At 38.4% G+C, this 26,406-nt stretch overlaps 1 protein-coding gene across 1 annotated transcript; it reads left to right on the forward strand.

Annotated features, from left to right (window-relative positions):
• The first annotated feature begins 147 nt into the window (after positions 1–147).
• LOC118267717 (uncharacterized) lies at positions 148–26,216 on the forward strand. The gene is made up of 21 exons (XM_035581865.2): positions 148–348; positions 4,082–4,251; positions 11,312–11,472; positions 11,827–11,977; positions 12,327–12,494; positions 12,751–12,808; positions 13,109–13,332; positions 13,669–13,771; positions 14,471–14,598; positions 16,149–16,436; positions 16,982–17,137; positions 17,370–17,492; positions 18,878–19,153; positions 19,955–20,175; positions 20,521–20,704; positions 21,390–21,585; positions 22,010–22,594; positions 22,974–23,155; positions 23,664–23,856; positions 25,241–25,354; positions 25,905–26,216. The coding sequence occupies exons 1-21, from the start codon at positions 303–305 to the stop codon at positions 25,973–25,975; spliced, it is 3,798 nt and encodes a 1,265-aa protein (XP_035437758.2). The 5' UTR covers positions 148–302; the 3' UTR covers positions 25,976–26,216.
• Positions 26,217–26,406: the final 190 nt, after the last annotated feature.

Genomic DNA, 26,406 nt, shown 5'->3' on the forward strand with positions numbered 1-26,406 from the left:
GTAGATACATAAACGTAAACAAATGACTACCTCTACAATAGAGTACCTATATACAAATACATATACATATAAGTTAAGTAGGTACCTATATCACATTCAATTCATTATCTTTATTCTCTCTATGATACCATCTCGCGTGTTGTTTGTTGACTTCGAGCCGGTACTCCAACGCGCATGCGCGCTCAGTATGCTCGCGCGCACGTCTCACTCAAGTCTTGTGCCCACGTGACCAATTTTTTTATTAATCTATGATTTTATCAGTTTAATTTTATAGTGTTTGTTATTGAAAATATAGTGTCATTATGGATCGAATAAATTTCACAGTTAATGGAGATCGATATTCTTTAAGTAAGTTATTTTTTTTTCTGTATAATTGAAGTGGTATTCTCTGATAAACCTGTACATTTTAAACTGCGGTTTTCGACCAGCCTGCCAAGGGTAGTGATGAGGGTAAATATACTGGTAGCTACATGTAAACGAGGCTCATAGTAGACAAGTGGACTGACACTGGCTGTTGATGAAGAAGTGAAATTGTAAAGAAAAAAAACAGTCTGATACTATTTTCTCCGACCAATTTTCTCTTCTATTATCCAGCATCTATGATCAATGAAAATTATACTTTGTCAAAACAAAATACCGTCCAATTTTGAACTAAAGGCCAAACTCAAAATATGCAACTGCGTTGTCCGTTAAAATAGGTTTTGTTAATCTCATTTTATTTCATAATCATGATGAAACTTTATCATGAGACAAAATTAAATATTTTTAGTCAAAAAAACGGTCAAACAGGTTTAGTTTAGTAAAGTCTACGACAAACAGTTTCAGAGGTCATTAAACTGGATCTGAAAAAAAAAATATTTTCTTACCTATTCTCTGTGTGATAAATAACAGACATATGTTTTTAATACCAGCATCTAGCTTCACTAACGGATAGACTGACTGACTATTATTTATTTCTTTATTTGTTGACATTTCAAAAGTGCCTATTGATGGTTTAATTGGAATAAATGATTTGACTTTGACTTTAAAATAACATGGAAGATATCTTCTATAATATAAAAATAAGTCGGGTTTTCCTTCCTGACGCTATAACTCCAGAACGCGCAAACCGATTTCCACGGTTTTGCATTTTTTCGAAAGGTCTCAGGCTCCGTGAGGTTTATAGCAGAGAAAATCTAGGAAAAAAATATGAGAAAAGCAGCAATTGGTGCAATGCAGTCATTTTGGTTGATTGGCGAAATGGAGTTCGCCGGGTTTGCTAGTATTTTTTTTTTATTTCTATGACAAATTAATTTTGATTTAGTTCGTTTACACACATGTGTAGAGAGAGTTCAATGTTTTTATCAGTCATTAATGAAGCAAGGCAATGACTCAAGCTCTAAATGCTCTGCTGCTCTACTGTAAACATAATAACGCACCTTTTAATCCTGTGATAAAATAAATTATAATGTAAACCAAGTGATTGTAACCGAGATCCCTTGCTCGGTAGTTCTGCTTGTAACCACTCTAAAAATAGCAGGATTGTGATGATCCCCTGTAATGAGGTTGATGTGCTAGCTCATCACAAACTGACATCTGTGTACCATAAAATCGGATTTGTTCCACCTTTTTTTTGAAGCCTTGGACGACGCGAGAGAGAGTGTCAGACTCTTACTGACTTAAAACTACCCCGTTTATACTCCTGCTTTTCTAGCTGCAGCACCGGTAAACCCGCTAGGTAATCCGCTAATATAATTTGATATTAGTTCAAATTTTATTCGTTTTTGCACACCAATAAAAGTTTTTTGCACATTTCATTGAAGTTGCTAAAACCATTACCTATCAAGAACGTAATTGTATATGTATATACCTCTACCTATATACCTAAGTACATAAACATAACTGGTGTATATACATCGTGCAGGCTGTAATGACATTATGATTATATATAAAAAAAAAAACAATAGAACACAAAAAATGTACACAAATTATTCATCGTCGTGATAATTAGTTTTATGTATAAAAATAACAATATACTGATAAATTTAAATGAGTGTTATCGGCCTGTTTGTTTGTTTATATACAATATAATGAAGATAAGATAAGCCTATATAAGTGGCCACTGCTGACCAAGGGCCTCTTCTCACTCGGAGAAGGTTTGAGCATTAATCACCACGCTTGCTCAAAGCCGGTTGGCGATTTCAAACTTATAATTAGAAATTATAAGTCCAGGATCCTCACGATGTTTTCCTTCACCATTTGTCAGTGTTGTCTAAATAATCTTAAAAACTAATTATAACTCGGAAAAAGTCACATTAGTACTTGCCGTTGGTAGATTTCGAACCCGCATTCTCATGCTTGAGAAGTGAGCGTCTTAATCTTCCGGGTCACCACGACATGCAATGAAGATATACAGTATTAAATATGTATCTAAAACCATAATATTGACTTTATCCGGCCCTAATCCAGTCGTAAGCTAACCAGTACCCTTAGTATAAGTTTGCATTACCTTTAAAGTAATCGAAATGAGAGCGCGTTCGGCTCTCTCATTGGTTGATTCATTCGTGCCGGCCAATCAGAGCGCCGAACTCGCTGTCGTTTCATTTTCGTTCAACGTAAAGCAAACTCATACCAATGGTACAGTTGACCGTAACGTAATAGTCATAAGGGTCAAAATAATAATGTCCCAATATTGAAAGAATGGTGTCATTCAACCAGTACATACCAATTACCAACAGGTCATATTTATTTGGAACACTCTGTGTTATGAAATATCTCATTGTACTATTATGGGCCAGATTGTGTATACAGCGTGTTGTAAAACCCTTTACACGCTTATAATAGTATTTAAGTGTGGGAGGGCTATGCTTCGGCACGAATGGGTCGGCTCGACCGGAGTGATACCACGGCCTCACTGAAAACTGACGTGACACAACGCTTGCGTTGTGTTTCGTTGTGTAAGTGAGGTTACCGGAGGCCCAATTAACCCCTTCCCAATCCCCGATTCTCCAACAACCCTTAAATTCCTAACCCCCAAAACGCCTCTAGTGTTTTGGGTGTCCATGGGCAGCGATTGCTTACCATCGGGTGATCCGTCAGCTCGTTTACCGCGTGTGAACGACAAATTGTATTAGTATGTAAATACAAATACCTACCCAAACCCAATCAATAAATACCTACACTAATATTGTTATAACAGCGACGAGACGTAGGCCTCTAGGTCACTGACACTGCTCAACATCAGTCTACCTTAATCACATCCCAGATCGGCCGGCTGGAAACGAGTAGATCGACCTTTGCATCTAAATAAACGACAATAGAATCGTACCTAGCAGAATATATTGTATGTAATATATACTATATTGATACGTACTATAGTTTTTGTTACGTATATTTATTAAAAGATCGCTATAATACGATATTTGTATGTAAAATTCTTTTATTTCGTATAATAATTTGATCATGCTGTAGATATATTTAGGGCCAGTTAACCTACCGAGTTGCTTAATGAGAGCAACTTTCATTTGTTGCTGCCACTTTGCCTAAGAAAAAAACTTACTGCCGTACTCAGAGATATTTAATTACGGTACTTAAAATGTTCCTTAGCAACGATTTTGTGCCGAATACAATTGCTAAGAACTGGGTTACTTAACCCATTAAATGACTCTGAGTCCGGCGCTAAAACTACTTTAAATGCCCATTTTAATGTGAATGACGTATACAGACTTATTTATTATTTTAGTTTTATTTTTATTCGCAGTAGTTAACAGTACAGAGTCTGAATCTTTTTTACTATTGTTACTATTGCTTTAGTTGCCCCCACTCTACCTAATTCTTCGAAATCTAAGAGCGGTAAAATGTATTTGTATCCATTGATAAATTATTTTGATAAGAGTATCTTTGAGATTCCGAAAAGAAAGAGGGACAAACAAGCATATGGGGCGCCTGATGGTAAAAGACCAGCAACACTCCAGGGTTCACGAGTACGAAGCTAGCGATTTGGGGAGGAGAATCGGATGAACGATTTTGTATCGAAAACAATTGCTAAGAACTGGGTTAAGTAACTAGTATGGCAGTACATAATCTTTTATTTCTCTTTCAGCGGGTACTGAAGTGAGTCCAGAAACGACTCTGAACGATTACCTGAGGAATTACCTGCAGCTGTATGGCACCAAGGCGATGTGCCACGAGGGAGGCTGCGGCGCATGCGTGGTGTCCGTCTCGCAGGTCCACCCTGCTACTAAGGAGAAACATGTGTTCTCTGTCAATTCTGTAAGTATTTACTAAATTTTATAAAACCCCTTGTCTGAGATAGGTGACGTTTAACGCCATTTCTAATCTATGAGTAAGTGACACCCAATAAAGATACGCATCCACATGCCCGCATCGTACGCATCGCACGTATCGTACGCATCGCATGTAGGCATTGCCGATAATGCAGTCCGTACGATGCGGATCAGTGGACGCAGTTGCTTGAGTTACAGTACAAATAAGGGGTTAGTTTAGGTGCTACGTACGAAGTAATTTTTAGTTAAGAGATGGGTTTCTCAGGATGTAGATTATTATCAGCTGACAAACAACGCACGTTTAGTTATAAAAAATATTCGAAAACAATACGCACCACAATAAATGCACAAGCTCATAAAAACATCGTAAACGTGGAAAAAATCTAAACGACTTCACTACAGCAAAAACTATGTACTTCTTTATGTACATTATGTGTAATGATTTATAATAAAGAACAATTTTACTTAAATACTTTAAAATTTCTCAGTAGCACGGAGCCAGGCATTGCGTCTGATAAATAGCAATTATATAGGCGCACCCCTATTACATAGGACTCATAACATCACTGGTGAAAGGTATAATATATTGGATATTTGGCATTGAGATTCATTACGTACAGTTCTGCTTACCCTTTACGAGTTTTGGACCACCTAGTTGGTTTAGCGGAACTCCGGCTGAAAGAGCAAAAGTAGGAACAAGGTGATTTTTAGTCAGTAAGAGTCTGACACTCCCTTTTGCCTCACCCATGGTGGGATAAGTCCTTGGATGATTTTTCCCCTTAAAAAACCCCTCGGGGCTAAAAATTCGTGACGCTATGGAATATTTTTTACTGAAATACTTTATGTTCACTCACACTGAACATAAAGTACACACACACACAGCTGTGGTGGCCATTTTTTATGCGCATGTGTCTCATAAAACAGTAGTTGGCACGCCTTAAATCTTTTTGGAAACATAGTAAAACAATAGCCTTTATTTATATGCCGACTAGGTATACAGAAACAAACTATTAAAATAATAATTATGACAAACTACGTAACGTACATACATAATTATACCTACTGTTTTGATTATACTAATTATAACCTTCATATACTTACAATAGGGTCTATGCGCATGATTCAAATAACGATAATTTTTTTTTCATATAATCTCTTTTCCTTTATATTTATAAATCTATCAATAATTTTCAATATAATTTTGTTTTGAATAAGAAAATAATTATTGCAAAATGCACAAAATAAGCGGGAAATTCAAATTAGTTGAAACGCATTGCTATTGGTCAGAGTAGTTTGTGACGTCAAAGTCTATAATAACAAATATCAACAAGTGCTATTGTTGAATGCTTGCAACGAAATTCAGTTTTTTTGTGATTTTGAGTTGATATTGAAGTGATATTGTTTCGTAAAAGAGTGGCAGGAAAGTCACAGGAAATGACTGATATTGGTTACGTCAAGGCACAATCGGACAATCTTCCAAAAATTGATGTGTTTATGATGACCGCGTATTTCACATCAAATTCGGATTTTACGTCTACTGAAATAAAAGGAGTGAAAGCAGCAAGGTAATTACACAATAAATATTATATTTATTTGGTTTTCGACGCCTTCTTTGGATAATTTTTACCTTTAAGTAAATAGAAATAGCCTGGAAATAACATAACCTTAAAATGCGAATGGGAGAACATTTTAAGGTTATTTATTGTATTGTGTGAAAAACATATTATCTGAAGCTGAGGCTGCTTTGTATCATTAACTTGACACTTTGCTTGAGTATAAGTGGCGTGCCTTGCACTCCCTCAAGTTCTCATAAGTACATAGGCTGAGTACGTCTTGTTCTCCTTACGTCCTCACCTCTCGGGACAAGAAAAAATACTTTATTTGGTGCATTTCTATTTGTATTTTTACACTTGGGCACGATACAATATTTAAAAGTCGGTTTACTATCCTGTTGCATTATGTAATTGAAGTGAATTCACGTAAAACACGAAATATATACAAATTATGACCCAAAACACTTTGCAGTTTCAACTGTTATTATAGACTTTGACGTCACGCGAGCGCGCCAAAATGACGGTCGTTTAAAATGCTGTTACGAATCTATTATTTTAAAACTGCTTTTTTTACCCGAATTCCTTTTTTTTTGGTGCTGGTTTTTTTAACATTTATATAATGATGTAAATTACCATTTAAAAACATTTAAAAAATACATGCATATACCCTATTATAATACTCATACAGTAGTACTACTTTACTTCGGTTAAAGAACTTAGTTTATAGATAACCGGCTTCAAGTAAAGTGGCCAGTTCACTCAGTAACTTGGATAAAAACTTGTCAAGACAGTTTATACGGACCGAGTTTTCATACAAACCTTTCAAACAGGATTTCATAAACATAATATGGAAACTTGGTACTCAAAAATACGTAGGTAATATAATAATTATCAAAGTTCAAATACCGTAAAACGAGGTGAATAGAAATCAAGGGGTGAATAGGTACAGGAATGGGGTGAATAGATGTTATAATGATGATGGTAGTTTTTCGAAATAACCTTTCAACGAGCAATTATTCCCGTGATTTTAAATTTGTATTTGCCCAATCTTCCTAATTCCCGATTACCCAACAACCCTTAAATTCCTAACCCGCAAAGGCCGGCAACACACTTGTAACGCCTTTAGTATTTCGGACGTATGTGCGACGACGATTAGTTACCGCGATTGCAATCCGATAAGTAGTTCACCATAAAAAAAATCAAAATGTTTCTGCCTCTGTAAACTCTTTTTCGGAAATATTTTTGACTAACTAGTTATTTAGACTGTAATGTATTGAGTATAAGTATCAAATTCCATTAAAATCGGATCAGTAGTTTGTATTATTTTGACTTTATAGTTTGTATGAAAATCCGCGCTGCGGTTAAGTTATTTTAGTTTTGTCATGCCTGGGACCTGATCAGCCGCTGAGGTGATTCAACCTCACAAGTTCACGGGCACATTGCGTATGGGTAAACATGTCTGATTTATTCTTTGAGCATGTTTACTTCTTAACGTAGGTAATTCAATGGTTATCCAATGTATTTGTAAATGTTTTTATGAACGACAAATTGTTATTCAATGATTCAAACATTATTTTGTTTGTTGGAGATTTGTTTGGAAACTGACACGAATAAAGGGTCTTGTGATTTTAGTTTTAGAGTTTTAAGACATCAACAATAGCTAGGCTATTCTATAATTGCAAATTCAAATTTTCGAAGTCCTCGATCACATTCTCGCCCGTCTTTGGCTGAGATTATTCTCACAACCAATGACGGATCGTGATCGAATCCATTTTTCGAATTGAAAGTTACAGAATAGCCTAGCAAAGTTAATTATTTATTTCAAATACACTAGGAAGGCACTTTGAACGAACGTAGGCAAAATCATCACTTTTTGCAATTAAAATTTTGTGTAAAATCCCTCACAAGTTTTAAAAAAATCCGGTAATTATATATAATTATATCCCGGTAATTATATTAAAATTACCTAGTGGCTGGAATCTAGATTCAGTGCTTCATAGTAAGCTAGGCAATAAGTACTCTAATCATTGTTTCTGGTTCTATTGAATTCCAACAATGGATGAGATTAGAATGTTTTCCAAACATAGGTAGGCATACATAGCTCACGTATTTGTCTCGTGAGGATAAGCAGAGAAAGCAGAAACCTATACCTTGCATAGGTACTTCTTTAGCGTAATGACAAGAGAGACCTGAAACCTATGCATGTTATTTAATAATTTATAACTCATATTAATCAAAAGGTCAACCTAAAATAAACCTTAAAATTGTGTCTTTAGGAACGTATTTTTTTTAAGGCGGGAAAATCATCCAAATGACTTCTCCCGCCTTAGGCGAGGCGAGAGGGAGTGTCAGACTCTTACTGACTAAAAACCACCCCGTTCCTACTCTTGCTTTTCAAGCCGGAGCCCCGGTAAACCCGCATTAGGAACGTATTTGTCCTGTAATATTACTGTCATTAACTTATTACGTTTTTGTACCTGACTTTTTTAACATAGGCACTTAAGTAGATGCCTAGGTAATTCATATATGTCAACCAAGTTTTTGTTTAAAACATCTTTAAGGAAAACTCGAGAATCAGGTTTATAAGCAAGTTAATTTATAAAGCATTGTTTTTCTGTCGATTTTGCAGTAAATAAAATAATAAATTAAAAGGAGTGTGTACCTAATTACCTAGTGTGCAGTCTGAATGACGTAGGCGCTGTATATGAAGTAGATTATAATTAATAATTAATTAGGAAGGCATTGCGTAATTGCAATGCGTTTTTATATACTTCATAAAACTTTGCTTATAAAATGTATATAAGGTAAATATCCCGTTTCGAGTTCTAATACTAGTGTTAGTGACCATGTCAGTTTAAAAATTTTACTTATGTTGTTATTCTCGAAGAGCAAGGACAGATAGCAGTAAAGCTTGTATTGCATTTTTTTCGATGGTATAAGCTGACAAGCAGACAAGGACACACAAAACACCAGGGTTAGGAATTTAAGGGTTGTTGAGCAATCGGGGATTGGGAAGGAGGTAATTGGGCCTCCGGTAACCTAACTCACACAACGCAAGAATTGTTTCTCGAAGCCTTCTGTGAAACCGTATCACTCCGGTCGGGCCAGCCATGAGGCATGGGCAGAACAGCATCATGAACGATTTCTCATTGTCGACCGTACTGTGAGCTATGATATGCTATGCATAGTGTATATCTACAGAAATAGAGCGGCAGGTCAAGTGCGTTGAATCCGTAAAGACGTCCATAAGCCATTACGTTTTTGTTTACTATAACTTACTGTACCTACATAAGTATAACGTTTTAACCCAACAATTTGTGAGCATGACGTGTCAAGGTAGACGAATAACCTTCAATTTTGAAAACAATGCTCAAAATATAATCTTCACATAAATTATCTACTACAACACAAGATAAGTACATAATTTACTAAAATCGTAAATCTCCACACGGATATGACATAGTGCCTATGAGCATAAACAACTAAAAATAAAAACTTGCAATAGCCAAAAAGAAAAACAAAATTTTTCCTTAGAAAAACAGCCGGAGTTACCTGTTATGCGTGTCATACATTTTAGTTTTTTTTTCATTAACTTAAATATTTATTGATTACATAAAGAGTGAAACTATTGCGAAACACTAAGTAAAATTCCAGTATCCATAATAAAATTTACGGTCAATTTAAGGAAAAACCTAACTCCCGTTATTCCTGTCCAGGGAATCAAGCCTAAGGCCTGAGAGCAATTGCTAGGCAGTCCAAGAGCTGCGGACTACCTAGTAGGTTTACCGGGGCTCCGGCTCAAAGAGCAGGTGTAGGAACGGGGTGGTTTTAAGTCAGTAAGAGTCTGACACTCCCTCTCAACTCACCCAAGACGGAAAAAGTCATCGGATGACTTTCCCCCTTAAAAAATGAGGCAGTCCAACTTGTAGCCATTCTACCAACGCCGCAATAAATTAATAATTATAATGCTATGTACCAGTTAGGTAATAATACGTAAAATGACTCAATTGCGACCTTTGAACGACCATTAGCTTAAATTAAAATAAATCAGATCAAAAACCCAGTACCTAAAAGTGTATTTACATGAATGAAATATATTTAAATTATAAATAAGCTGTTTTGTGGGTAACTGGGACCGAATGACGCAGACAAACACTATATTAATAACATAAGTGTTATTAGTACGCAATATATACTTAATTAAGCGACAAGGATACGCAATTTTATTATTAAATAATACATACATATATATGTAGTACAGGAAGTGGTTTGTATAATTGTATATGTGGTGTTATCCGTGTATATAAAAGTACTACTTTACTTACATTAACAATCTTTAAGAGTAAAATAAATGTATGCATAACAAGGGCTCTTGGTCCATCCAAGAGTCCGTGTACAAATAATATATAGGTAAATAGACATAAAAAAGCTATTTAAAAGTCCATTATAGGTATCCTTTACAAAAGTGGGATCTCAAACCAACCAAATTGGATAATATGGCCCGTAATACGTTTTCCACGCGGATTGGAGATCACAGTTTAAAACGTTTATCAGAGAGCGCTACGGCAGTCTCTGTTAAATATTTAGTAGGTACCTTTATTTGAGCGAGGAAAATCGTCCAATTACTTCTCCCGCCTTGGGTGAGGGAGTGTCAGACTCTTACTGACTAAATACCACTTCGTTCCTACTCGAGCTGCAGCCCCGGCAACCTTTCAGGTTTTCCGTGGCTTCGTATCAGGCATTAGCCCTATTAGACCCCATTTCTGGTGACCTGATGGCTAAATATTTAGTTCCTTAAGCCTGCTATCAGAAAACTGTTGACTGTCCGGAGACCGGTAACCTATGCGACAGTTAATGTGTTAAACGGTTCTTACGACACATCCGCAGGATGAGTAGGGATGGTGACTACCAACGTTATCTACTCTGTTCATATCACCACATGACGACTGGCTAATTTATTTGTTTGAGGAGATATTGTCATACAAAGCTCCATTGCTGCCAATCATTTCAAAGCAGCAAAAAGTTGTTGTGTTGTTACGGTCACCTCTACGTCTACCTCTCTTTTTTTTCAGACAATACATACGTTGGTTGATGTTGTGTGATACATTGATCATTTTAGTGAATCAAAAACATTGCACAACTTTTGATTCAAATAAAAACTTAAAACTCTAGATCGTATTCAAAGATTAGTCTACTCGTTTACTTATCATATCGTACCTCGTTCTCATTCATAAAAATATTCCAGTAAGTTCTAATTAAACTTTTTATTAAAGGGGAAAAATCATCCAATAACTTCTCTCGCCTTGGGCGAGGCGAGAGGGAGTGTCAGACTCTTACTGACTAAACACCACTCCGTTCCTACTCCTGCTTTTCGAGCCGGAGCCCCGGTAAACCCGCTAGGTAGTCCGCAGCTCTGTATCAGGCATCAGGCAACCTAATTAGATACCTAATTTATATTCTCAAATTATTATTTTTTCTTCATATTATTTGCAGTGTTTAGTCCACATACTGTCCTGCCACGATTGGGATATAACCACGGTCGAGGGTATAGGGAACCGCAAAGATGGCTACCATGCCATCCAAGACCGCTTGGCGACGTTCAACGGAACCCAGTGCGGTTACTGCACTCCAGGGTGGATCATGAATATGTACAGGTTGGTTATAGACCCTATTACTTTTTAAACTTATTGCCCCTCAAATTAATATGCTATTCAATATTAATTTTATCGAATTTTATCGATCTGAGGTCTGATTATTAATTACTATGAAGTTGGTGGAGGTCCAATTACCCCCTTCTCCAGTCCTCCTAATCCCCAAATCCCCCACAATCGTCAAATTCCTAACCTCCAAAAGACAGGTAACGTCTCTGGTGTTTCGGGTGTCCATGGGCGGCGCCGATTGCTTACCATCAAGTAATCCGTCTGCTCACATACCAGCTTATCTAACATTATAAAAAAAATTGTTATGGTATTTTCAAATACTAATACACGATCATCACTTCTCTCCAGCCTGGACAAGTCTACCAAGAACCTGACGACTCAGCAGGTGGAGAACTCGTTCGGTGGCAACATGTGCCGCTGCACCGGCTACCGACCGATCCTGGACGCCTTCAAGAGCTTCGCCTCTGATACTGACCCTGAATTACAGGATAAACTCCAGGTAATTAAGCGTAAGCTTTAGGTGTTCAGGAAACAAGGGATTAGGAAACTGATTTGCGTAACTACCATTTAAATATGCTATGTAGATATTTTTTAGTATTGCGAATGAGCTTTAGTATGATTACAATTTCATTTAATTCCAAAATATTTTTGGAGGGACCTGACAAACATACTTGTGAACGTACAAACATAATTTATACCAGAAGAAATTACAGCAGAATTGAGAACCTTCTCTTTTTATAAAACTACTTAAAAAGCACTTAGAAGCACCAGCGAAACCTTTACATACCCCACGGAGAAAAAAAAAACAAAACCTCATTATCTAAAGGTTCATCTAATCTTCTGTCCAGGACCTAGAAGATCTCCACATAAATAAATGTGCAAAAAAATGCGCTCGCAAATGCAGCACATCAGAGGATGAATGGTGTCTCATAGAGAACCCAGAAGAATCTTTGAAGGAGTTGAGGACAGATGTGGGGCGCTGGTACAAGGCGTATAGCATCCAAGATGTGTTTAAGGTACGTTTCACTGACTGCCACTCTTAAGACTTCAGTGTTCCGCTGTTTTCATGGTTCTATCTACTGTAGATCCTGACTTACAGGAGTTGTGGTTTGGGAGGTTTGAAAGGTAGTGGCGGGCTTGGCCCAATAAAAAAATAACTGCCACTCTTCTTTAGGTTCTATAAGAATTAACATTTATATGAGGCTTTACTATACTGAATGATGATATACAACATGACACAGAAGATTAAAAAATGTTTAATTATCTCAACAGGTACTGTCGCGTGAAGGTACAAATAGTTACAGATTGGTCGCCGGCAACACTGGAAAAGGTACGTTGATACGATTAGTACAAAAACCCCTTACAATACAAACTTAACCCAGCCCAGGAAGCAGACCTTAGATTCCTTGGTCGATCCGGAGCTGTGGACTTCCTAGCGGGGTGTTTGTAGGAACTGGGTAGTTTTTAGTCAATAAGAGTTTGACGCTCCCTCTCACCTCATCCAAGGCATGAGAAGTCATTAAATGATTTTCCCCCTTTAAAAAAAGACTCTTTGGTCAGTAGCAACCTCTCAACCAACAAGACAATAATGTATCTACTATTTTTTACCCAACATAATACTATTTTGCAGGCGTATACCCAATATCATTGGAGCCCAAGATCTTAATAGACATATCGTCGATAGAAACTCTAAAACTGGTGCAGTCTGATGAGAACCTGATCCTGGGCGCTGGCATGTCCCTCACTGACGTCATGAAGACCTTCCAGAAGTGGAGCAAGCAGAACCAGGACTTCAGCTACCTGGAAACTCTGTATAAACACCTGGATTTAGTTGCACATGTACCTGTGAGAAATGTGAGTTGGATCTTAATTATTAAATTGTTTTCTTTCTATCATTTCCTAGAGTTAATATTATATTACATCTACACAATAGCCTGTGACTGCAGACAAAAGCCTGTAAAATTATTTTAATACCACTGATAAACGATGAAGGAAACATCGTGAGGAAACCTGGGTTTATGATTTCTAATTATAAATTTCTCACCAACCCGCATTGCAAGCAAGCGTGGCGATTAATGATCAAACCTTCTTCGTGCAAGAAGCCTTTAGTCAGCAATGGCCATTTATAGGCTGTTGATGTTGTTGATGTTGGTGTTATTTACGCTGAACTTACTATCTTTATAATTTCAGGTGGGAACTATAGGAGGGAATCTATCTTTGAAGAACCAATTCCGCGACTTTCCCTCCGATGTATTTTTGATTTTAGCAACAGTAGGAGCTACTATTACAGTAGGTTAGTACCAAAATATCTATCTTCTGGTGGTCTTGATTTAACCAGGCACTTACTCAATTCTCAATGCTTTATTGCTTTCCACGTGTAAAACTTACTTAAATATAACTGAGACAACAATGTAGACCCTGTCAGGCACAACAATATAAGTTTTGGAGAAAACACGCTTTTACAGGACGCTTTTGACAAAATAATTATGTAGTAAGTGATTAGGTGTACATCCAAACACGTGTGCAATTAAGTGTAAATTAAATTAAGTAATGTTTCTTACGTTAACTCATCATTCATGATATTCTCACGTCTTATATGACTAGAGTTTTATAAAAGAGTTTGTTTGAGTTTGAGTTAAATAAAAATTATCCTTGAACGTATGTTAAGTGGTATTGTAAATTAAATCGTATATGGTCGAATTTCGACCACTAGGCGACCACTAGTTCGTCATTAATAGTCAATATAAATTCTTCACAACATTGTAAAGGTAAGCGTCCACAGGCCCGCATCGCACGCATTTCGTATGACGTCATCAGTACGCATCACATTGCCGATGACACGGTCCGTACGATGCGGATCAATGGACGCAGTTGTATAAGTTTCTATACAAGATAAACTAAAATCCGTTGCGTGCGATAAGGGCCGGTGGACGCGTACCTTAAAAGAGAAAACGTCTCAAAAATATAACGCTTATTTTTTTATCTTTTCCAGTTAATAATGACCTTAGTAAAGTGGAATTGAAAACTAAAGAGTTTCTAACAGCAAACTTGAAAGACAAACTGATATGTGATGTGAAGCTACCTCCTCTATCGAAGAGTAATCTCATCAGGACTTATAAGGTAACTTCTCCTAAGGTTTCTACAGACTCTATGCCGCCATAACGTGCCGCTGGGCAAGCCGTAATGAAACCTTTTTTTCTTTTTTTTTTAAAAAAAACGTTGCCCAGCACTGGGATTTTCTCCTGTGTCGTGGGTGCGTTTACAAACATACAAGTTCACATACACATGACACCCAGACCCGAAACAACAATTTGTGGATCACACAAAGAGTTGCTCCGTGTGGGAATCGAACCCGCTACACGTAGCGCGGCAGCCGGTTGCCCAGCCACCGCGCCAACCGTGCAGTCAAACTGATGTATTCTGAGGGTTTGCCAGGCAAACCAGACGCCGCCACGCGACTTGATTATGCAATATGCAGTGCTAGCGTAATGACTAGTTGAGAGGCTGCTTTAATTCTTGCGTTAGGTCAAAATGTGTTTACGGATTTCAAACAGTTATCATTGAGACAGTTTAAAAAATTGGAATAATAGTTTTCGGGTAACGTTTTACTTTTCACTAGCTCGGGAGCCGCAAGGAACAGAGCATAATATCAGCTGATTGTTAAAGATAAGGGTAAGTGAGGGTAACATCGTCATCATGAGCACCGCAATCGTCGCGCTGTCACATTAATTACCATCTGTCTGAACTCGATTTCGAGTTTAATTTTTCACTATGAATAATGCACTATGCACTTAATTAATTTCTATATATTTTTTTAATTAATCAGTTTCGTGGTCAGTCATTTGTAAGTACCTACGTATTATGCATACGTAGATGAGTGCATATTGCAAGACAGTCACGTACGCCTTACAAAGTGACGCATTAGAGATCCACTTAGCTCCCCAATCTATATAAAGTGATAAGTAAAAATAATATGAAATATTGAATTATACTTGTGGTTAGTGTGACGAATAACGTAGGTAATATACGTAATAATTGCTCTTCGATTAATAAATACTTTATGGGGAAACCTCTTATGACTTAATTTAAACCACATATTTTGTTATCATCTTGGCTGATGATATACGAAATATGAGCGAAATAAGCCCAGTAGTTACGTCAAAAAGTGAGTAATTATGAGCTAATTTGAACTCTCTTTACAAATATGGCAATGCAACAGCCGCGCCGTATGTCCCTAACATTCCTAGACAACCTACAACATTAAAGCTCTTCTGTGATCAAGGAACATGAAGCTGTTCACACAGAATTTAATACTATTGGTTAATTTAATAATTTATTTTGTTTCAAATTTTTTTTTTTAATTTTCGGTTTTCGTTGAAATATTTAGTTGTATTATGCTTCAATAGACGCATATTACTTGTAGTTTCATTTAAGTAATACATATAAGTGATGTCTATTTTATAGTCTTACGCCCGAATACTCAAACGCTACTATATCGTGCTATCTCTGTCATTTTATAAAGAATTGATAGTGACAGAACTACATTTGAGAGCGTCTTCAAATTGAGTGGCGTTTGAGTATTCGGGCATTAATAAAATAAGTAGACCTATACGAATACAGAATTTAGGACCTAATTTTTATGTCTGACATATCTAATCTCAATTCCACAGATAATGCCGCGCGCCCAAAACGCACACGCCATAGTCAACGCCGGTTTTCTTTTCAAACTGGATACAGCCAAAAATATCAAGTCTGCAAACATTATTTATGGAAACATCAGTCCTACGTTTATTAAAGCGACACAGACAGAAAGCCTGCTCGTTGGACAGAACTTGTTTACCAATGAGGTGTTGTTGAGAGCTCTCAAGAAGTTGGAAGAAGAGATAGTTCCAGTGGAGATGCCAACGGAACCTTCTGTAAGCTGCAGGAAGAGCTTGGCTTTGGGATTGTTCTACAAGGTAAATTGCAAAGATTTCTAGACTACTTTTATAAATTACTTACAAATTAACATAACGTGAGGTTGGAGCACAGGGCTACCCCTAAAACTGGATTTGAAAAAGGTAGTAGTACGGCCCCAAGTCATTGTAAGAAGCTAGCTTATGGTATAAGCCGGTAAACGAGCAGACGGATCACCTGATGATAAGCAAGCGCCACCGCCCATAGACACCCGAAACACCAGAGGCGTTACAAGAGCGTTGCCGGCCTTTTGGGGGTTAGGAATTTAAGGGTTGTCCCCCGATTCCCCAAATCGAGGATTGGGAAGATTGGTAATGGGGGTAATTGAGCCTCCGTTAACCTAACTCACACAGCGCAACACAACGCGTTGTTTCACGTCGGTTTTCGGTGAGGTCGTGGTATCACTCCAGTCGAGCCGGCCCGTTCGTGCCGAAGCATGGCCCTCCCACACTTACTAACCAACGGAGCTTAGATTTGTGAGCGTTTTTTAAAAGGCTTTTCTATTTAGGGATCAATCAAATAAGCAATCTTATTTCAACAATTTCAGGCAGTACTATCACATTTCTTGGACGTGAACCCCCGGTATAAGTCTGGAGGCGGTATGTTGGAGCGGCCCGTGTCGCGAGGCACACAGAGCTACGAGACAGACAAGACATTATGGCCGCTCAATAAACCGGTTCCTAAACTTGAAGCACTTGCACAGGTATTATAACTTTGGTGTATTTTGTTTTTATTTGGTTTCAAGTAAATACATTTTTTTAAATTATTTCTGATTAATGATAATGATGATAATGATTAATGCAAACGTTCTTCTTTCAAGTCTCCAAACGTTGATTATGACCCCAACGGAGATCGTTAGGATTATGGAAATCATGTTTTTCTGTATGTTTTTGTAATGGTATACCTACGTACAGCTTATTCACTCCTTTTTCCAGTGTTCCGGTGAAGCTAGATACGTGTGTGACATAAACAATGGCCTGCGAGCAGTGCACGTAGCCTTCGTGCTGTCCACCGTCTGCCGAGCCGAGCTGGAGCATTTCGATGCTACCGAGGCGCTGGTGAGCACTTCAATAAAATTAATTTCATTATTATGTCATCGCATATTCACGTAACTGTTTGACGAGGAACTCTACTAGTTTCAAGCCATGCAAGAGACTCATATTCATGATTTTCTTTCGTTCTTTCTATTTTAGGGAACAGAGAGTAAAGTTCCCTAAGAAAAGGAGGATCCTCCGACCAGGCGAGGTGATCAGCCTGGCGGGCTTTCTGCCCAACTGTTGTACGTTGGGATTTTCTATCCATGTTAATTCGCATGCAATGCAGGATATTTGTGACGTCATCCGTTGATTTGCTCGTCGATAGTCTATGTGCGACTTCTGTCATCTGTCACTTGTCACTTGTCAATGTGTCGCCACATCAATCCCCCCCAAGACCGGAGGTCGATCCTGTTGAGACGGCTGTCGATGCTTGAGATGAGCGGTGCCAGAGCCAGTGTAGAATGTCCCTAGTTCCAGTGAGTCGGAACTGTGCCGCTGAATGCCCAGTGAGTCGGGTGAGCGGTGCAGGGTGATACTCCAGTGAGTCGGAGTAGTGAGGCTCGCAGTGTCCCACGGTGAGTCGGGGAATTGATGCTGCGAGGGTAGGTGCGTAGTGGCTGGCGTCTGCGTTGACGGGAGGAAGACGTCCTCAGACCGTGTGCAGAGAGTGCTGTGCCTAGACGCTGATGGGGCCGTAGGGAAGAACCAGGCTGCATATCTTCGATGTAGCGTGTGGTGGTCCCTGATGAGGCCGAGGATGCTGGTTGGCTGCGACTTGATTACCGCTCAGCGGAGAAGTGATGGGTGAGGGAGATGGCGATAAGGATGACGGTGCTGATCTGCTCCGTGAAGGTTGGTTTCAATCACGTCGGAGTCACCACTTTAGGGAACAGAGAGTAAAGTTCCCTAAGAAAAGGAGGATCCTCCGACCAGGCGAGGTGATCAGCCTGGCGGGCTTTCTGCCCAACTGTTGTACGTTGGGATTTTCTATCCATGTTAATTCGCATGCAATGCAGGATATTTGTGACGTCATCCGTTGATTTGCTCGTCGATAGTCTATGTGCGACTTCTGTCATCTGTCACTTGTCACTTGTCAATGTGTCGCCACACTATTATGCTATCGGCTTACTCACGTAACTAGGAACTTGACGAGTTTCAAGCCATGCTAGACACAGTAGCGTGACCATTGCCGCGTCGTGTCGCGACACACGACGCGGCAATGAATGATAGAAATGAAAGCTGCTCATGAATACGAGCCTCTAGCATGGCTTGGAACTAGTCAAGTTCCTGGTCAAACAGTTAGGTAAGTAAGCCGATAACATAACGAATAATTTGTGGATAATCAAATGGAAGCTTTAAAAGCGTTTTGTAGGTGTACCCCAATTAACCACGTCCAATATGCTCAGAAAATTCCAGGAGTCGTTGCCGTCTTCAGCTCCAAGGACATACCAGGAAGGAACTCCTTTACTCCCAATGAGGTTCCTTGGATGGCACTCGACGAAGAGATCTTTGCGTCCAAGAATGTTTACTACTACGGTCAGCCAATAGGCGTTGTAGCAGCCGTTTCTAGAAGAACAGCATTAGCTGCTGCAGAGCTGGTCAAAGTGAAGTATAAGAAGCTGGCTGGCAAACCTGTCCTGACTATTAAGGACGCTTTGGAATCACCTGATAAGGAGAAAAGAGTGAGTAGACCAGTAAAGTAGTATCTACAATAGATTCAACTTTTTCCTGTATTTTCTTATCGTATCTATTAGAAATGGAGGCTACCATTTTTCTGCTCACCAGATGGCGCTAGTCTTAGCCGTTAAGGTCTTTTGCGTCCAATCATGATGAATGTTAAAATCATTTAGCCACGGAACCCTAAAAATATCCAATACACAATATAGCAAAAAAAAAGGTAATTTAAAAAACTAAAAAGCGCGATTGCGTTTCTTTATAATATGAAACTGAAAAAAAACAAAAACATGAAAGTCATCGTAAAATTGAAGCAGTCGGGACCTATTCTAGAAAGCCAGCCGTATGTGCCCTCACAAATCTTTATATTTAAAATGGGTCCCGACATCTTAAATTTTACGATGACTTTCTTGTTTAACGCAGTCGGGTTTTTTAGTTTTTTAAATTACCTTTTTTTATTTTATTTCTTTTAGTTTTTGTGTTGTGTTAGTGTCACTCTCACAATAAATACGAATCTAACGACACCTCTCAAGTCAAAATCCATCAAGCCGTTTAGGCTGCAGAGCGTGCCAAACAATTATACATACATACATACATACATACATACATACATACATACATACATACACTCGAAAAAAAACATAACCCTCCTTCTGGCGCAGTCGGGTAAAAAAAAGATAAATGCCCTCTCACTATACTAGCGATCTGATTGGATGTTTATCAAAAACACCGGAAAAGTCAGCTAAAGCCCAATCAGATTGATAAATCTTCTTTACAGTTGGTTACAAATACTACTTCTTATTTTCCAGCTCCGTAAAGACGCAGCAATAGAACCGACTTCCAAAGGCACTGACATCCAGCACACAATAACTGGTACCTTCAACGTTCCCTCGCAGTACCACTACACCATGGAGACCCAGAGCTGTTCCACGCAGGTCACGGAGAACGGGCTGGTGGTCAGGTCATCCACCCAGTGGATGGACCTCGTGCATGTAGCTGTGTCCAAAGCACTCAATATTGATGAGAACCGGTACGTTCTTTTGTGTCTTTTTGTTTCTGCTGACCAGGAGATAATATAACGGCTTTGATTTTTTGAAGCAAAGTATTGTTCTATCTTGTCCTGAGAATAATGTGGTAGATACTTCTTATGGACCATTTCATAATTGATTTTATCTTTGAAATAATCAAATCATAAATAATAGCTTATTTTTTATTTTCCAAATATATTTGAAGAACATTTAATATTGATACAAATACACCCATCAAAACGTAAGTTCTTCCTTACAATTTCAACTATACAAAAAAAAAATCTAAATGTATTTCAAAGATGGAAATAGCTTGAAATCTACTTTAAACTTCTTCCATTACATTTCAGCGTTCTAGTGGAAGTGCCAAGAGTGGGCGGGGCGTACGGTGGCAAGGCGTCACGATCGGCACTGATAGCTTGCGCGTGCGCACTAGTCGCTCACAAGCTGAACAGGAGCGCTACACTTGTGATGCCTCTCACACAAAACATGCAAGCTATCGGCATGCGCAGTGCTTGCGAATTCCAGTATGAGGTAAGTGGGGAAATTTTAAGGCATTAGTAATCTTTGAGTAATACCTTGTATACGGAGTAATACACCATATTATTATCTACCTTCATAAAGACGAACGTTTTCAAACCTGTATTTTACAGCTACTTAATTGTTGATTATGTTCACAGTAATTTGTCATAATTATTATAGTCAGTCAACAACATTTTTAAACAAGTTTAATTAGGTAATTAGGAACCTGCTTACTGTTTGTGCACCACAGGTAATCTTCTTTATCATAATAACAATAATTCAGTTGATGACACAAAAAGGTTAATGACCGAACACAAGCCTGTTCTTGCTATAATTCCGATCGCCGTGTCATAACACAATATTTTGAAAATTAAAACACGCAATAATATTTTTCCTCAAAGTATTACTGGGTGTTTTTTCGGTTTTCCAAAATTTCTCAGTAATAACACGGAGTCTGGAATTGTGCCCAGTATAATTATCGCAATAGGCTCACCCCTTATTTTATGAGAGAGAGATTTAGTTTGCATAATGGCATTACGTGCCGTTACGTGTACCTCTGCCTACCCCTTCAGGGATAAAAGGCGTGGAGTTGCACTCAATAATATTTTACCTGTCCCAGCAATAAAATCTTAGCAACCTAAACAAACCTGTTGAACTACGAGTCAACCTTCCTAAGCCAACTTTTTAACTGTTATAGTGTGGAGTCAACAATGACGGTGTGGTGCAATACCTGAACGTCACCTACTACTCCGACAGTGGGTGCTCGTACAACGACTCCGCGGGAGCTGATATAGCCTCGTCCATCACCAACCTGTACTCCACGGACACCTGGAAGGTCACAGGGTACAGTGTTCTCACTGATAAAGCGAGCACCACCTGGTGTAGAGCGCCTTGTAAGTCGATTTCTTGTTAATTTATTTTGTTTAGAGTGTTTCTTTTACGCCTTTGACTGCCGACCGGTCACTATCTAATCTAGAAATCTAGTGTAGATTAAACACTGCCACTCCGGTCACCGGAGTAGAACTTTGTTTTTAAAGACGTAATGTTTGTAAAAGTTCAAACTTTGTCAAGTAGGTTAGTATCATATTTTACAATCAATGCATATTAAGGTAGTCACACCAACATCCTATTAGTGGCCACAGCTCAGCAAAGCTTCTTCTTAAATAGAGGTTTAGATTTAGGTAGTACTTGCACCAGTTTGGTACCTACTACAATCGTTTATTTAACTACATTGCTAACAATAGCACTTAGGTACACACTGGAATTTTTTGAGCTAGGTACTTAATAAAGCTTTAATTTTACTTTCTCCACTTCCAGCAACGACGGAAGGCATCGCCTTCGCAGAACACATAATGGAACGAATCTCACACGCCACAAAGAAGGACCATGTCGAAGTAAGACTGAACAACCTATCACCGAAACACGACACCGTCAGAGAAATGATCTCATCGTTCAAAATGGAGACTAATTTCGACGACAGAAAAGTTGAAATTACAAAATTCAACCAAGAAAACGCTTGGAGGAAACGTGGATTGAAACTGTCCATCATGTCTTATCCTATAGGATACTCCTGGAACTTCCCTGTGACGATATCGGTGTACCATGCTGATGGTACGATTGCTATTTCTCATGGGGGTATCGAAATGGGGCAAGGTATCAACACAAAGATTGCCCAAGTGTGTGCCTATGCGTTAAAAGTTCCTCTAGAGAAAGTGAGTGTTAGAGGGAGTAACAGCTTCGTGTCTCCAAACTCCATGGCCTCTAATGGCAGCCTCACCAGCGATTCGGTTGCTTACGCTACTCTAAAAGCCTGTGAAGATCTCAATAAGAGGCTAGAACCAGCTAGAAAAGAACTGAATGAACCGACATGGGAGCAAGTTGTCAATCAGGCCTACCAAAAAGGTTGGTAAACAGGGAAATATTTGTTTTACTACTATAATATGTAATAGGTATTTTATTAAAAGGAAACAACGTGTTTATTTACATATTTATGGTAATGTTCTTTGCTAAAATTAACAGGTAGGTAAGTCCAGATTATTACGACCGAGTACCTAATAAAACTGTAGGTACCTACAGTATTGAGCAATAAGTACTAGGTATGTATTTCCTTATTTATTGTAATTAAACACTTATTTTTTTAATGAGGCTATGTAGGTGGTAGGTTGTAAAAGTCATCTCTTTTTGTATTGTAAAATTCGAAAATATCGGTTACGTACCTAGTAGGTACTTATATTTATTTCTACACTCTTTAATTTTCATTCTTTTTTTCTCAAATCCCAAGGAATAAACCTTCAAGCGACATACATGACGTCACCAAACGACGGTCTCGTCGGGTACAATGTGTACGGCGTGTGCGCAGCCGAGGTGGAGCTTGATGTGCTGACGGGGAACCACATAGTGAGGCGGCTGGAACTCCTCGAGGATACGGGAGTCAGCATGAGTCCGGAGATCGATGTGGGACAAGTGAGTTGAAAAATTGTACTAGCCTCAGGGATGTTGGTAGGACAGTGGTCTCGTACCGCCGTGCACAGCGACGCTCAAGGGACACGCAGGTTTGCCTCGGGATGTGCCTTACATAGCGGTGTACTATAGGGGTTCCAAAGTTGGTCTATTAACAAGGCTTTTGATGGGGATAATCATCCAATCACTTCATTGGGCGAGGCGAGAGCGAGTGGCAGACTCTTACTGACTCAGGAAAACCACTCCGTTTCTACTCCTGCTTTTCGAGCCGGAGCTCGGTAACTCGGCTAGGTAGTACGAAGCTCCAGACTGGCGGTAGCCTTGAGGACGGTTTTAGGGAGGTAGGAATTCCACACTCTCTAGTCGTTGTCTGTCTTTCTTCCTAAAAAGCTGGGTGCCTTTTGCAGGCTTTCCCCAGTCACAGAAAATGCGCGAAATCTAAGTACTTATTTACCTATTTACAGTAAATATCGAAAATTGTTCAATAACACTTAATACCTACGATTCACAGATTGAAGGAGCCTTCGTTATGGGCTTAGGTCTGTGGACTTCAGAAAAGCTGGTCTTCGAAAAATCTTCTGGCCGTCTTCTGACGAACAGGACCTGGACCTACAAACCACCTGGAGCCAAGGATATTCCAGTAGACTTCAGAATTATGTTCAGAAGAAACTCCAGTAACCCTGCTGGGGTACTGAGATCCAAAGGTAAGCATATGCTTGAGGTTACCGGAGGCCCAATTACCCTCCTTCCCAATCTTCCCAATGATAAAATAATGATAAATGATAAATGATATTTATTTCTGTAAATAGATTATAAAATAACACTTTTACACGTCAATATTTCAAATAGCTAGATGAGGCCGGCATTTCCTATCCGACTACTCTGAGAAGAAATGCCGAAACAAACTCAGAGGTCATAGTCTCTTTTAAAGTCCAGACAAAATCAATTAGAGATGTCGGAGAACCGTGCAAGTTTATTCTGTAGTGGTCTTTTGAGGAAAGAACCACAGCAGTTTGAGCGGACCTGTTCAGATGGCAGCACGCATGTGTCAGTTAACAATTAGCTCAGCTGACGGCTGTTGCTGAATGATCCGACGAACAATACCAACCAAAAGAACATTTGGGTAGGCCACACAAATACTCACACTGTCAGAATATAATTAACTAAAAGTGAAATGACTAGGCAAACTCTCGCACGGTCCTCAAACTAACAATTTTAAAAATAATATGTTAAAAAAAAAAAAAAATATCGAATGATATTAATGTATATCATGTCAAATTGTATAAAAATGTAACTTGTGTTACAAACATGTCAACATGACCTGTGCGGACATTATAGCGGCTCACTCCCAAGCCTGACTATCATCTAAGTAGTCTTTAATTTTATAAAAAGCTTTACTATACAGTTTTTCTTTAATAACATTTTTAAATTTATTCAGGCTCAAACTTTGAATATCGCTGGGAATTTTATTGTAAAAGCGTATGCATTGACATCTGAATGAACCACTTATTTTCTTAAGTCTAGTAGTGGGAACAATATATTTGTTTTTACTTCTAGTGTTTATATTATGTATATCACAATACTTTTTGTAGAAATTAATGTTTTTGTGAGCATACACTACATTTTCATAAATGTATTTAGAAGGAACAGCCAATATATTAATTTCTTTAAATAGTTCCCTAAGAGAGTGCCTCGGACTAAGATTATAAATTGATCGAATGGCTCTTTTCTGCAGCACAAAGACAGACTGAATCTCAGCAGTATTTCCCCACAGGAGGATACCATATGACATGATACTATGAAAATAACTAAAGTATACAACAATCCCCGATTCTTCAACAACCCTCAAATTCCTAACCCCCAAAAGGCCGGCAACGCACTTGTAACGCCTCTGATGTTTCGGATATCCATGGGCGGCGGCAATTGCTTACCATCAGGTGATGCGTCTGTTCGTTTATCGGCTTATGAACGTTTAAGCCTTAAAAAAGAAGTGTAGTCAGAGATCTTTGATAGGTTCGGATCTACAAGACATGCACCATCAATTAACTTATTGATATTTGAACAATATGATTAATGAATGTATTACAGCGACTGGTGAACCAGCTCTCACACTAGCGGTGGTAGTGACACACGTGCTGCACGACGCCATTGTCGAAGCGCGCTCAGAGTTCGGATACAACAACACAGACTGGCTGTTTATCGGTGAGTGCCTATAGCATCTATTTTTTAATTTGGGTCATTTATTTATAGTGTATAGAACACATTTCTTAGATATTCTTGTCGCGGGTGTCATAAAACCAACAAAGGACCTTTTTTAGCAGCACATTGATAAATCGAAACGAAATGATTGGCCGACTCGAATAAAAAATGTCATTGTGATTGGTTGGTTGAATCGTGCCAGCTAATTAGGGCGTCGAACGCAGTCTCGTTTCGATTACTTTAAATGTAAAGCACACTCCTATTAACAGTAGTGAACCTTTTAATCGTGATCTCCAACTCGATAGACAAGTGTACAGATTATAGCGAGTGCCTTATTCATATGTATGTTGAGAAGTTCTCAGTCTAGCAGTTGACTGACTATCAGACTGTTGAAAATGATCATGATAAATAACATTGTAGGTACAATATGTGTACCTGTTTATCCTCACTGTATTCCAAAACCATTGTTCTGATTTTGATGAAACTAATAGGTTGTGGTGGGTATAAAAAATAGTAACATAAGTAGTAGAATAACTGTGTATTTTTGTTTCAGAGTCACCGTACTGCATAGAAAACATACTCAAAGCGATATCACATAAAATAGAAAGCTTCAAACTAACGTAATGTAACAATGGACGACTCTACAACCGGCCAGCGAGCTCAAAATTAACAGATTTGTAATCTTATTACAACCGGATTAAAGTTGATAATTGAATAAAGACATCTGGAAATAGTTGGCGCAGTTTATAGGGCTACGTACCTATTTGATTCTAGGGAGATATTTTAACCATAAATTGATAAGGTTATAAGTTTATAGTAATAAGGATTCTTGTAAAGAGTATTATTTAATAAATTGTAATAAGTACACAGTTTTTGTTCATTTACTGCCAATCTCAATATTCGATTTTAAGCCACAATTTATACACCAATTTTCATTTTTAACAAACTATGGAACTACTGTAAAAAAGTGATCTTAATCTAAAGATTTTTGATTGAAAGCGGTAATTAGAGGAAGGTAGTAAGCCTACTATGTAGTTTATAGCCAAGAAAACATC

This window comes from Spodoptera frugiperda, chromosome 6 (assembly GCF_023101765.2).
Source record: "Spodoptera frugiperda isolate SF20-4 chromosome 6, AGI-APGP_CSIRO_Sfru_2.0, whole genome shotgun sequence".
NCBI lineage: Eukaryota > Metazoa > Arthropoda > Insecta > Lepidoptera > Noctuidae > Spodoptera > Spodoptera frugiperda.

Bases quoted from the DNA above. Each gene is read 5' to 3' on its own strand.
- LOC118267717 (XM_035581865.2), top strand. From the start codon at position 303: ATGGATCGAATAAATTTCACAGTTAATGGAGATCGATATTCTTTAA. The intron at 11,978-12,326 runs GTAATTAAGCGT...TCTTCTGTCCAG, and splicing joins AATTACAGGATAAACTCCAG to GACCTAGAAGATCTCCACAT. The intron at 20,176-20,520 runs GTACGTTCTTTT...ATTACATTTCAG, and splicing joins CTCAATATTGATGAGAACCG to CGTTCTAGTGGAAGTGCCAA.